Source organism: Phaethon lepturus, unplaced genomic scaffold (genome assembly GCF_000687285.1).
Source record: "Phaethon lepturus isolate BGI_N335 unplaced genomic scaffold, ASM68728v1 scaffold45460, whole genome shotgun sequence".
NCBI lineage: Eukaryota > Metazoa > Chordata > Aves > Phaethontiformes > Phaethontidae > Phaethon > Phaethon lepturus.
Window position 1 is genome coordinate 8,757 of NW_010512035.1, and position 13,717 is coordinate 22,473.

The following is a 13,717-nucleotide window of genomic DNA, read 5'->3' on the forward strand; positions in this document are numbered from 1 at the left end:
AAGCCTCTCCTCCCCTGCAATACTCTGCTCTCTTCCTTTTGTCACACAACCTTCCTCTACTATCTCTACAAAAAGGCTTTCATGCAATCTGGCATGTCAGCTGTTGCCTTTGTGCATTGTGTTGGGTCTGGGATAAAGCGTAAGCTCTTCAGCCCTGGTGCTTTATAGCACGGTATGAATGCTGATGGTGCTCTGGTTAAGAAAAAAGCAACCAAGCAAACTTAACAATTAACAGTAACTAAGCAGATTTGGGAACTGGGATTTCCTAGAAGTAGTTGCATTTTTAAAGATTTTATTTGTCTTTCCCTTTTTAAAGGTGTCCACCTCGGTATTTTCATTATGAAGAACTGCATTGTTAGGAAACAGCCTTCTGTGTAGATCTCAGTATTACATGATTTATCTTCAGAAAGCCAATTAGTGCTTGAAGGAGAAGCTAATCTACTTCACAAGTATAATTTACATCCCTTGTCTTATAAGCAGCAGCAAGCAACCACACTGCAGAACAATATCTTACGAAAGAACAAGTGCTGGGTCTGCTTCTATACATCTTTTCTGTACGTTTCTATTTCTAGAGGCTTTTTCCACTAACCTAATGTGTGTCAGTGTGAACACTATGTGGAGAGAGTACAATCTGCTGGAGCAGAGCTCCTTCAGGGAGATAGCTTAATTAGTCCTAGGGCAAGTTCTTAAATAAGGGAGTTGACAGACTGTAGAAAAGAAGCAAAAATGTGAAATCTTTGAAAAGAAGAATGTGACTCTACCTTCTGGAGCGGAGCAATTCTACTACACGCTGTAAGGCATAAATAGAAAGCAATTCTATTATACGTTGTGAGCTGTAAGTTGAGCATCCATCCTGGCTTCCCTTGCTGTAGTGAGCAGTTAGAGGTCAAACTCACATGGACCCTCCAAAGTACGGAACAAGAAAAACAACCCAACTATGCTATAATCAAGCACCAAGGTGCTGACAGAACCTCCCCAGGACAGATCAGTATGAAGACCATGATCCGTCCTCTTGAGAAATACGTTTTGTACACTAGTTTGCTTGGATTTTACCCCAAACCCTGCTGTTTCAGGCATGAATTAGCACGGCAGTGTTGGCACTGTAAGTGTAATGTGTGAGTGTAACGTGCCCTCTGTCTTTGCAATTCTGTTTTCAAACAGTTCTTGGAACTGACTACAGGTATCAGTGTGGGCACTAAGCATCTTTACTTGTGGCCGCCAACCTATCTCATTTTGAGAAGGGCCAAAAGCTGCTGCTTAAGGCACCAAGCTATGTAAAACTTAAGATACTCCAGCTCTGGCTGTAACCAGCATGCTGCCAAGTTGTATCAGCCTTTGGAAGCAGAGGGGAGGAGAAAACAGAAAATCGAAAGCTGGGGAGCTGAAAACAGAAGTCGATGCACGGATTGACCTCTGCGTCTTTGTTTTTCATCGACAGGTTGATGACGCCTGGGAGCGAAATTCGGTTTGTCCATAAGCACATGGGTCTGGTGCCAGGCTGGGGAGGAGCTGCCCGGCTGGTGCGGATCGTGGGCAGTGGGGCCGCCCTCCGGCTGCTGAGCGGGGCTGCCGGGGTGGACCCCGAGAAGGCTCTGCGCCTTGGGCTTGCTGAGGAGACCTTGTCGTCTTCGGATGAAACCGGGGCGTTAGAAGAAGCCCGAGCCTGGCTGAGTCAGTACACGGAGGGTCCAGCCAGTGTGATTCGGGCTGTGAAGGAGGTGGTGACAGCGGGAAGAGAGCTACCAGTGGAAACTGCCCTAAGGACAGAGAAGGACATTTTCGGAACCGTATGGGGTGGGCCTGCCAACCTGCAGGCATTGGTTAGAAGACCAAAACATAAGTGATGGCCGATGCATAAGAAATGTTCTTGACCTTTTTGCAAACAAAGCTTTCACTAAAGCAGGCATTGAACTGAATCATTTAAGGACTTGCTCATTTAAACTGGCATTAACATTCCTGTTGTTCCGTCAGGCAGACGTATTTGGTGTGCAACCACAGAGAAATCCCCGGCAGATTCTCTACTGTCCTAAATCACCCACTAGCATGGAGATTAGCGAAATTAGTATGTAAAGGTAAATACTGTGCTGAGAATAGAACTATAATTCTTTTGGAATGAGGCTGAAGATTATTTTCTTTGGAGTTAATTTTGTTTTTCTAACTGGCATGGAAATGAATTGCTTGAAAGAGATGAGGTTTATTTAATTGCAGAACAGGTGCATCTAAAGCTCCAAAATACGAGTTCCTCAACATGAAACCAGTGTCTTTAAGCAGCTTTGAAGGGATGATAACTGCTGAGATGATAGCTTTTGTTTTTTCATTTTCAGTCAGTTCTTTGTATAATTGCTGAGAAAGTATCCAAAGATTTTAATGATGATTTTTAAAGGAGAAGCTCTAATTTACGAGGCGCTTATAGCCCTCATTCACTGCCACTGATTCAGGCCTTTAAATGCATTTAGGCGTCTTCTCACTGCTTGAGGAACCAACTAAGCACCTACAGATCTGCACGTTCCCATAGCCTGGGCCTGTGCTGCTGAGCACGTGCAAAGCTGCTGACCTGATTCTTTACATAGAATCCAGCTGAAAGCCTGGAAGGCCATGATGTATCATGCCCCCAGAGGGGATGTCCTCGACTGACTGGTTGGTCCAAGTACTTCAGCATTCTGGAGAGACTTGTGTGTGTCTGTCTGCATCTCACTTCAGAGTATTTTTACTGGTAGGGCAATATTTGGGCTGACCAGAAGATCTGGAACTCGGTCTCCACTTCATGCCGGTGACTGTGCAAGTAATTAGATCACTCAGTGGGGAGGGTTTTCCCTTTAGAAATTAGAAACTGACACCAAGTCCCTGCTTTGTCAGATGAATCTTAAAATGAAACATCTGTGAGAGCAAAACCAGGCAGACCTATCCATGACAGAGAGTTTCCCGCACTGTTGGTCAGGATGTACTTGTCTCCAAGGCCACCAGGGACTGAGATCTGAGCCCAGGACTGAAGTACTCCAGGGGAGCATGTTAAGGAGGAAACTTGGGGCTATGTGCCATTGACATGCATTCTCGCTCTGACCAGCCATACCCAACTCCAGATACATGGAACAAGCTCCCTTAGGAAAAGGAGGCAATTCCTTGGATGGAAATCCATGTTATGATTTCTGTCGTGTGGGAGGATTCCCAGGTTTTATACAGTGAGGTAACGGTACGTATGTTTGAGGATCTTGGGACAGATCAATGCTGGGAATTAGGCCTGGATTGCCTGTTAAGATTCTGCAGCTTTCGAGCAGATGCTGTGCTCTGCTAGGGGTGTTTTACCGTACGGCTTTCACAGCGGGGAGTGTGTATAGCCGGAAGCAACCAAAAGAAATGGTGAAGAAAGGGATGTGTTTTGAGCTGGCACCGCCGGGAGGATAAGGAACTTACTCTGCCCTGTTGATCCTGCCTGCGTGCCTTCACACCCGAAACAGCTGCTGGAGGAAGATTTGAAATCTCCCTTCACAGAAATGAAGTTCACTTTTTACTTCCAGGTTAGAGAAGAGACAGGAATGGGAAAATGGGGAGAGAGTAGTGATCTGGTTTGCGCCTCTTTCTCCCCCCACCTCTTTTCATCCAACAGCTCAGTTGTTTGTCCCCTGTGCAGCTGGATTCTTGCCCGTGCTCTAAAGGGCTTGAAAGCCACAACTTTCTGAAGTCCATACGTTTTAAGATAGGCAGTACTTGACTATTCAGTAATGAAACTGTCCTGCTTCTCATGAAGTTCCTTAAGATTCATGAGGGATTCCAGACTGCCAACATCACTGAACCTTAAAAATACGCTCCAGTCCATACTCATCCAACTTTTTGAAGCAATAGCGCAGCATACTCTTGTGAGTCAAAAAAATTTTCTGTAAAAGAGCAACTGGTTATGTCTTTGCTAGTAACAAGAATAAATTTGCCACTACTAATACTATGATTATGTTTTTAAAATGGGTGTGAAAATTGCTTAGAATGAGAAGCATTCAATGAGAAGACCATTGAATCTTTTTTTTATTATTATTTTTCAGGTGCCAGGCTGTAAGGCTCATTAGTGTATTTTGTGCACTGCATGACAAATTTGAAAGGGGGTAAATTGTAGCAGAAAAGCAGAATCTGTTTTACTTGCATGTTTTGAACTAGATTTGTGTTGCCAGTAAGTGAAACTCAGTATGTACATCTATTGGGGACCCCTTTCCATTCTGATTTGTAGACAATGAGCTTACTGCTCATTTCAGCAAATGCATTTCCCCAGCCATCCTCTCCGATTTGTATCAAAGGCCAATGTTTGCTTCTAAGAACAGGACAAATAATAATTAACTAGTACTGAGTAAGACACTTTCAGAAAGGTTACAGAAACTCATTTTGTCCTCTGGGCTGTTAGAATCACAAGTATACCAAACATAGCTACAGGAGATTCTGAAGATAACTACAAGTGTTTTGATCAAGGATTTTGTGAGCAGGTTAATAACCATATCCTCTGGTTTCTCTCCTGTTTTAAAAGCAAGTACAGCCCTTCGTATGAAAACCGGCATAACTAACTTACCATGTGTGCTAGCACGAGAGCTCCAGACTGACTGAGATGAAATGGAATCCCATTTTACCGATTTCAAACCTAAATGCTTTATTTCATAGAATACTTGCGTTATCATCTTAGTGGCAAACACCCATAAAACCAGCAGCTGGTAAGCCTTGTATTTTCTCTACAATTGTTAAAGACCGTAAGCTTCATCTCAGTTTTTGTTCCCCTTCAGAAATGGCCTAAAAACAAACAAGCACTACATGCAGAAAATAAATTAGAAACCTCAAAACTGATACTCCCAGTCTCCTAATTAAATGCTTTTTTTATTTCCTAGGGGCTACTTTGCCAGCTCCCTCCTCAGCAAACGAGGTTTCCTATTACACTGTGAAATGCCTGTCGGGCTTGCCTCTGTGTACAGGGACAGCCCGAGTGCGTAATGGGGGTGTGGATTCTGCGCCAAACATTTAAAGGTCGGATACTGCAGATCACTTTTAGCAATATAGATACTTTATCATATTTGCTGCTGACAGAAATACACTTACCAAATGGGCAATCTGGGTAAGCTAGGTGTTCTTGCTGAAGGCTTGGTTCACCGTGTGCTATTTTTACCGTGACACAGGATTCCTGTACCTGTGGTTATCTGCTCTTCTGGAAATGAAGAGATGCAGTAGATTTTATAGTATTTTAATTTCATTTTTCCTTTGCATTCTGCTCCACTGTCCATTTCTCTAGCTATGCTGTACAAGTTGAAAATCACTTAATGTATGGAGTTACAGAAAACCACATTATGCATGTGGCTGTGGCTTGGCTAAAATTGACAAGAGGACACGCCTCCTACTGAAAGGAATAATTTAAATACAAGATGGGAATTACAGGTTACTACTTCTTCCTAGCTTGATCTGGGGAGTGCATTTGCCACTCCGATGATTGGCTATTAAGCCCTCATCAGCCTTACTTTAAATAATTTTAGTACTTCGCAGCTGCAGTCACCCAGGAGGAGCCAAAAGCAGCAGCACAGGTGTTTGGCTGAGCGGAGGTCAGCCTCTCTACTTTGGCCAAGAACACCCAAGGCTAATCACTGATAAAATTATTTGTAGACTGTTTGGGCTGAAAATCCTGAAATTAAGTATATAGTGAGTCAAGTTCTTGTATTTTGCCTCTTGCTTTCTTCATTAGTACATACCCTCACACAAAGATGTGTGCACATAGCAGAAGTGTTCTTACTGAAGGTTTCTGTAGCACAGAGTCAGACTTTGACTAGAGCCACTGTGTGCCAAGTCAAAACAGAGAAATAAGACGGCTGGCAACTAACAAATAAAAGAAAAAATCTTCCATCCTCTTTCCTTCTGAAGTCCATGTTACTGGCTTATTTGCTTACAGAACTGGAAGGTGATAGTAAAAACCAGTGATCAAGAGCACCCATTCCTAGCTGAGAAAGAAGGAAATCTTCCTTATTCCATCCTAGTCTCCTCTGCACTTTCCATCGTTCACTGACCCACTGATCGTACCTGTGGGCAGAGGAAACTAACTGGAGGACTGTCACAGCTTTGCCCAAGATTAGACACATGAGCTATCATTACAAGAAGGAGAACATATTAGTAAGTTTCAATCTACCATTTTTAAAAATTAGGCCTTTTAATTCCCTTCAAGTGGTTGGTTGCCTCCAGCAACTTTTGTCTGAAGATGTGTGGTAGCTATGTATTGGCTACTGTCTCTTTCTATTCAGGGATAGATGTACTAAGAATTGGAGTTTAATTAGCTTTATTTTAGTTGATTCTGGACTCAATCTTTAATGCTGTTTCTCAATTTGAAAAATGTAAAACTGCCATACACAGAAAAGACAAGCTGTGCTTTTCAAGATCTGGCTTCTAACCTTCTCCAATATGCAGAAGTCAAGTTTGTAGCAATCTAGAGATGCATTTTCAACACAAGCACAAAACTACCTTTCCTGTGCTGCCAGTAGTTTTGCTATGAAGAACAGATAAACAGCAATATACTCCTTGACATCCATGTTCTTTGTTACAGGGTCAAGTTTGGTAACTTACGCTCTTTTATTTCAACATTTCTGCTGTTAAAACAAGGCTGTGTGTGATACTTCTGCCTGCTGTAAAAGTCAGGGGAGTTGATGAGCTCTTCAGATTTGAGACGTGAGAAGCCTGTGTGAGCATTAAGCCTGCAACTCATCATTTTTCAGTAGAAAGATATACTCCTACAGTGTTGTATTTGAGAGACAGCCTGTCAAGCATGCAAGAACTTCAAGATACCCCTCAGAGCCATTCCTCCCTTTTGGCAAACACAGGAAGCTGTTTTATGACAGTTTAAAGCTCTTTAAAGTTCCTCCAGTGAAGTTCAATTAAACTGGAGACATATCTAAGATTGTTACTGATAAAATGTAGTTTTATTAAATTATAAATTCCGTAACAAAAACGAGACAGATCAAGAAAGACCTCAAAAACAAAACTACAAGGACTAGATGGCAAAGCCACAGAAAATGCCATGAAGAGCATATAGGTAAGAATTTGCAACAGAAGTTAACAGCATTTTTACATTTCCTTTGAAGGAAGGTAAATGATTGCTCTTGTCTAATAAAAACACATTTTTAACTCCAAACTCACATCTATTTTCTCACATTAAATTAAGCATCCTGCTCACACCCAACATCTTGCCTGCTCCCACATTGCTTTAGTGTTCTTTTCATACATCAATCCATGCAGAAAGTAGTAAGACACTTATGCAACAGTCAGATAATGAAGACAATTCAAGTTGTACAGTAGATATACATTGGCCAAAAAGGGTTCGAGTATCTCCCAGGGGAAAATGCTACAAAATAAACACAAGACATTTTCAAGAAAACTGGGTATTGCTAAGCAGCTTTCAAACCATTAACAGGACAACCCAGTTTCCTACAGTTAGAGTCTTCCAGCTGAGACATGTTAAAAGACTTAAGTTAAACAGGCCAAATCTGTTTCTCCCCTTCACCCCATCCTCCCACCAAACACACTGCTAGGTTTGAGTGCAATGCCAATGTGGACAGAAAATTTACAGATACAGGATCTAGTTTTTAATCACATGGCTCTAGATTTAAACTTCAGTGACAGTGCACTGTCCATCTGGCCTTCTAGATCTTACACTTACCACCCCACCCCCTGCCACTGGTCTATCTGCTCCTGGCTGGTTTGCACCGGCATTCAAGTGTCTCTGCTGGACAGAGGATGGGTGTTGCTGAAGGTGGGCAGACACATCCTCACTATCGCTGCTAGCATCTGATTCGGTCTCCTCAACAGAGGTGTCAGGGGCTGGCACCCTACCAGAAGATGATGACTCGTGGTCTTCTTCTCCCTCTCCCCTATGACTCCTTTCAGCCATACTGTCTCCATTTATTTGCAAGTGGGCAAAAGAGTTCTCTAGGGAATTGCTTGCATCTGGTGATGGCGTTGAAGGACTCATCAGCTGACCATCTAGGGACGGCAGGGGCCTAGCAGAAATGGGTGCTAGAGACTGCACAGCTGCAGCCCCTGGAGTCGGTGTGCTGTCTGCACCATCAGCAGAGCTCTCTCTTGCCAGGTTGACGGTGTTAGCATCGCAGTCCAACCTCAGCCCAGCCACTCCCTTCTTTGGTATATCTATGATGTCCCGTTTTATTTTTCTGCGTCGTCCGTGTTCATTTCTCCTATACTGAACCATATTTTCAAGATCTGCTACGTATAAAAAACCAGCGATTAGCATTTCAGTGCTCTTTTTACCCTTGGAAAAGGCATCTTCCAGCTCTCTGCTGGTACGTTCATCATACTGCCACCAACCATTTCTACCTTCATAGTACCAAGCATACTCTCCATTGCCTCTGCTTGCGGCTTTGAGTTCTTCTGGTGACAATAAGGTTGGCTTGTCAAGAAAATCCTCTGGAATCTCCTGCCGGCAGAGTGCACATCGTTTCCCAAGCCAAGAAGCTCCCTTCACACACAGATAGCAGAAAACATGTTTGCAAGGCAGACTTACGGGATGGACACATGTTTGCAGACAGATAGCACATTCGGGGACTGTCAGGGAAGGTGCTGCATTAGCACACGACTCATTTGTCTTCCTATTTGTGGGAAGCATGTTGATCGAATGATCTATTTCGCCACAGCCAGCCATCCTGCAGAGGATCAAAGATAGATTTAAATCAGTTTATTGTGTGAACCTAAACTGGCACCTTATATCACCTGTGACCTCAACAGCCACGGAATGAGACGCTTACCTTAAAGTAAGGTAAATTATCATTTATTAAGCTGAACTCAAAGAAACTGACAGGTTAATATTCTGTTCCTGAGCTGACAGACTAAATCGAGTACTGGGAGAATTTCTTTTGCTCATCACCAATCTGTATCAGTTTCACTTTCAGCGTGTTAACATGCCAAGTTAGAAAACAAATTTTGAAATTTCCTCTGTTCTTTCTCTGAAGTAGTGTTGATTAATGAGCCTCCAGTCAACCAGTTGCTTTGGAGCCGCCTCAGGAAATCTAAAGAAGCTACCATTCTTTCCTCAAGAGGTGATCTAGCTGCAAACATTGAACTTAACTTAAAACAATCTCTCTTCACAGGGCTGGTGACCATCTGTTTGATTAAGGGATTGCCTGAACAGTACCTCAGAGTAGGTTTCCACAGTAGAAAATGCGCCTTGCAGCAGCACCCAGATGAAGTATTACCCCACTTTGTTTCTTAGTCCCCGGGCACCACGGTATACTATCCCTTAAACTGGTCTCAGGACAACCACAGGGCTGCAGAAGGAACCAAATTTGAAAGCTGAGGTGGCTTTTTCAAAAGATAGATACCCTGGATTTCTTTTTCCTAAACATCAAGTGAACTCCCTGATACAGCTGAGTGCATCTCAAAAGGAATCACTGCAGCCCAGCAGAAGCAGCAGTGTATCACAGAAGATATGTGATTGGTCTGTGAAGTCATTGCCTCTACCTTCTCTCGTCATATCTTATTTCTGTCATTAAAGATGATTTTTGTAACCAACTGTAAGAGAGCAAGGAGTGCAAAACTGTGTCACTTTGGTACTGTGTAGGATTTCAGTAGTTGAAAAATTCTAGCCTAGATATGGAAATGCCTTCTCAACTACATTTTTTTGCCACAGCAATCTTTCACAGTCTGTTTCATGGTAATTCTCCTGTTATGTTCTTATTTATTAGCAATGAAAACCAAACACCAGATATAAATGAAGGAGAAGAACGGGCTTTGGGGGATAGGGCCTAAAAAAATGCCTTCCCTCCCCGCCATTTAAATGCCCAAAGAACTTTGAGACATAGGGCCAATATATTCAGCAAAACAGCCCTTCAGTGAAACTGGTCTTTGCTGTACAAGCAGCAAGGAATAGTTCATGCAAAATTATCACAGACACGTGGGTCCTTTAGGGGTCATGTAGTCCAGTCTCCTGCTCCACATGGCACTACCACAGATACTAGATCGATCAGCTATGTCTTTGCCAAGCTGAGTTTTTTTGAAACCTGCAAGGATGGAGATACCACAACCTCCCTGGACAGCCTGTTCTAGTGTTATACACATTTCTAGCAAGATGTGTTACCTCAAGAGAAAATGCCTACTGTTACTGTAAAAGCCTCCACTGCTTTGAACATTTTATGAATACATGCTGGGATTAAAAAAAAAGATTTCTTATAAATACAGATTGTGAAGCATAATGTATTAAGTGCTATTTATTTAAAAATTTATTTTTGTATGCTCTCTGTTCCCTTCCATCACTATAATTTCCTTTTTAAAAAGACTGATGCCTCTTTAATCCATTTTTTATCAAATCATTCTTTTAAAAGCTTTCTATCTCAAATATCTTTCCTGAAGTAACACATAATTGTATCCATCTATGTTTCAGTTTCATATCTGAATTTCTTTCCCTGAGATTAAAGAAAAATCTGCATACTAGTTCTTGGAGTACTGTGTCCAGCTATGGAGCCCTCAGCACAGGAAAGACATGGACCTGTTGGAGTGGGTCAAGAGGAGGGCCACAAAAATGATCAGAGGGATGGAACACCTCTCCTGTGAGGTCAGACTGAGAGAGTTGGGGTTGTTCAGCCTGGAGAAGAAAAGGCTCTGGGGACACCTTACTGTGGCCTTCCAGTACTTAAAGGGGGCTTATAAGAAAGATGGGGACAGACTTTTTAGCAGGGCCTGTTGCAATAGGACAAGGGGTAATGGTTTTGAACTAAAAGAGGGAAGACTTAGACTAGATCTAAGGAGGAAATTTTTCATAACGAGGGTGGTGAAACACTGGCACAGGTTGCCCAGAGAGGTGGTAGATGCCCCGTCCCTGGAAACATTCCAGGTCAGGCTGGACGGGGGTCTGAGCAACCTGATCTAGTTGAAGCTGTCCCTGCTCGTTGCCGAGGGGCTGGACCAGATGGCCTTTAAAGGTCCCTTCCAACCCAAACTGTTCTATGATTCTCTGATTTCAGAATACCCACGAATACAACCCAAACAGTATCTTGCAACAGAACTGAAAGAGAAATCCATGTATTGATTAATTTGTGCTAACCACAGCTCAAGTTCTCCCATAAGGACATACTACTGTGCAAAAAGGCACAGCATCAGAGATTTTTACTTCCACGCTACAGTTTTACAAAAGGCTGCTTCTCCCTGAATACATCTTAAAAGGTTATCCTTTTCAGAGTCAAAGAAAAGATTAAAACAACCTGTAGATAACTAACTTCTATAGAAGTTGTGTATCATAATTAAGATTTTGGAGACTACTGTGATTAAAAATGAAATGCATTTTGACAAATCAAATTCTGATACCATCAGCTAACTTATTAGTAAACTAAAGGCAGAATGAACATACTCACCTGTTCACTGAAAGCACAAAAATGCTAACATTTGAACTGTGCTGAATAGGTCACCCATTAATTTGAGGGTTCTTTGACTCCTTACTAGATTGAGACAATAATGCAGGATATGAAAAGGAGTAAATGCCTTATCTTGAAATTCCTATGTGATTTTTAATGATTCAGAGGAAAATGTTATGTGTGAAATGAATACAGCTGGAGGAATAAACCCTTATCTCTAAGCAAGCACTACTCAGCAACATAAAACTCTTAAAAGATAAGCACAACTGCGGTTGCATGTGCTCAGAATGCAGGACAATTATGCACTTAAAGATTCATATCAACTAAACTGATGCTGTCTCACTTTTTCTTTTTAAAGGAAGATCGTAATTAAAAAGGTAAACAAAAAAGGATTAAATATCAAATCTAGGTCACAGAGTTTGTTTATAAGCTGGTATGAGGATGCACATGTAGATTTTAATTGGAGAGGTAATCCTTCAGAATGGAGGAAAAACATCTAGGACTGCTATTCCGCTATGTTATGGCTGTGGAAGCACTTTCATTGCAACTTCAAGGTATTAAGAACTAAACAAAACTGACCACAGAATATTTTTCCTGAAATTAAGAATAATATACTATTACAAGGTTTAATCAAAACAGGCTTCATATCAGAACTATTATCAAGCAGTAAAGCTCTGGTTTTTGGAGGGTTGGGTTTGCTTAAGTCACTTCTGGCAACAGGGAAAATTACATTACTGAATAGTGAGGCTAACAATGAATGCAACTCAAGGACAAGTTCTAAAAATAAAATTATTTTAAGTATTTAGATCCTCATGTATTCAGGAATAAATAAGGGAACAAAGAGCATCTGAACACTGTATTTTAACATAAATACAGCCTAAAGCCAACTGAGAAGGAGCTAGTCCACAATCTTGCCAGATCCCACCTCTCTATTACCCTTTTGTGGTTTGTTTGGGTTTTTCTAATATTAAAACATATATTTAATTTGTAAGCTTAGGGTGCACAGCCCAGAGTGCTTTCATCAACACACAAAGTATGGAAGAGGTCATGTATAAAAACTGTATGAAAAGACCCCGGGCCTTCTAGGACTCTACTAGAAGAAAAAGTAAATTCCCACAAAACCACCTCAAAACTGAGTAATTTTTCAAACTCCAGGTCAAACTCTAATTACAACTAAGCAGCCTGTCAAGGAAGTGACATATATAAGTCCATTAACAAAACAACAGCTTACTTTTTCTGAATAATTGCTACTGAAGCATGCCACAAGACTAAAATGTCCTCTCTTCAGATGTCTCCAGCTAGGATGGCAGGTCTTCTTTCCCAAGGCTGGCTCATTCCTTACTTGTCTTGCCCAATGGCACACTACGGTGTTTCAGCTTCTCTGCAAACTAGTGGGAAGCAAATAATATCACCATTACAATGTTTTAGAGAGGTATGAGAAAGCAAAGAGTCCAGAAAAGAAATTACTATGCTTTCATTTGCCTGATGCAGGCTATTTTCAATAAAAATATCATCGGACTGCTGTTTTGTTTTTTGCAATAATCAATTTTTGCCCACCATTTTGATGTCAATTACTTTGATGTCTGATTTAAGCAAATTATCTTTTTCTAAAGTATTATAAAAGGCAACTATCTTTACCTATAATAAGTTAATGGCTCGTTAACGTAAAGTGACCATGTACACAAAAGGAGGAACAAGACCAAAGTTAAGAGCATGTTATATTTATGCAAATTTAACCTCTAATAAATGACGCCGTATATTCAGAGAGTTTAATAAGTCACGATGGTTTCCTAAAGCTGTTTATAAAACTATCCATATCTCATCATTCCAAAGGACTGTATCTTGTCTCTTAACACGGGCTACTATCAGATGCCTGAAGCGAAAACAGTGCATGTGAACAGCTGATTTCCCCTAGGTCCTCTCCATAGTTCAAGTAGCCTGTAGCTCAGAGCCTTGCATCCTTGTCCTTTTTTTAAGAGATGACATGCATTCATTCCATGAATGAACCTTGGAGCCCCTCAGCACTTTATAAAGAAATAAAGGAAGATCCTAATTAATCCTTTTTTTTGTTTACCTTGTTAAGTGTCAAATCTAGGTCATAGAGTTTGCTTGTAAGCTAGTATGAGGACAATGTGCTGAAGGGTTCTGAGGTTCATGCATGCATGCGATTTCTGAAAAAGTGGACAAGGATGCAACTCAGCCTCCACACCTCTGAGGTATTACACCCCTCTCCAGGCTAGCAGGTAATGTCAGTCACAATACATTTTGCGTGTATCATCAACCAGAATCTGAGCTAAGTCATTTCACAAATACATAATAATCACTGGAAACCAGTAAGTGTCTAACAAATACCTAAATAA

General features: G+C 41.5%; 2 protein-coding genes across 3 annotated transcripts; one reads left to right on the forward strand and one right to left on the reverse strand.

Annotated features, from left to right (window-relative positions):
• Nucleotides 1-1,397: 1,397 nt before the first annotated feature.
• On the forward strand, nt 1,398-1,844 carry LOC104619652 (ethylmalonyl-CoA decarboxylase-like). The gene has a single exon (XM_010285606.1). The coding sequence runs from the start codon at nt 1,398-1,400 to the stop codon at nt 1,842-1,844; it is 447 nt and encodes a 148-aa protein (XP_010283908.1).
• Nucleotides 1,845-6,895: 5,051 nt separating this feature from the next.
• Nucleotides 6,896-12,748, reverse strand: RNF146 (ring finger protein 146). 2 transcript variants are annotated; one of them, XM_010285588.1, is made up of 2 exons: nt 12,589-12,748; nt 6,896-8,657 (listed from the first exon to the last, which is right to left on the reverse strand). In XM_010285588.1, exon 2 carries the CDS (start codon nt 8,654-8,656, stop codon nt 7,604-7,606), a length of 1,053 nt encoding a protein of 350 aa, XP_010283890.1. In that variant the 5' UTR covers nt 8,657; nt 12,589-12,748; the 3' UTR covers nt 6,896-7,603. The 2 variants fall into 2 exon arrangements, with proteins under 2 accessions (XP_010283890.1, XP_010283898.1); XM_010285596.1 differs by lacking the exon at nt 12,589-12,748 and adding an exon at nt 9,146-9,183.
• Nucleotides 12,749-13,717: the final 969 nt, after the last annotated feature.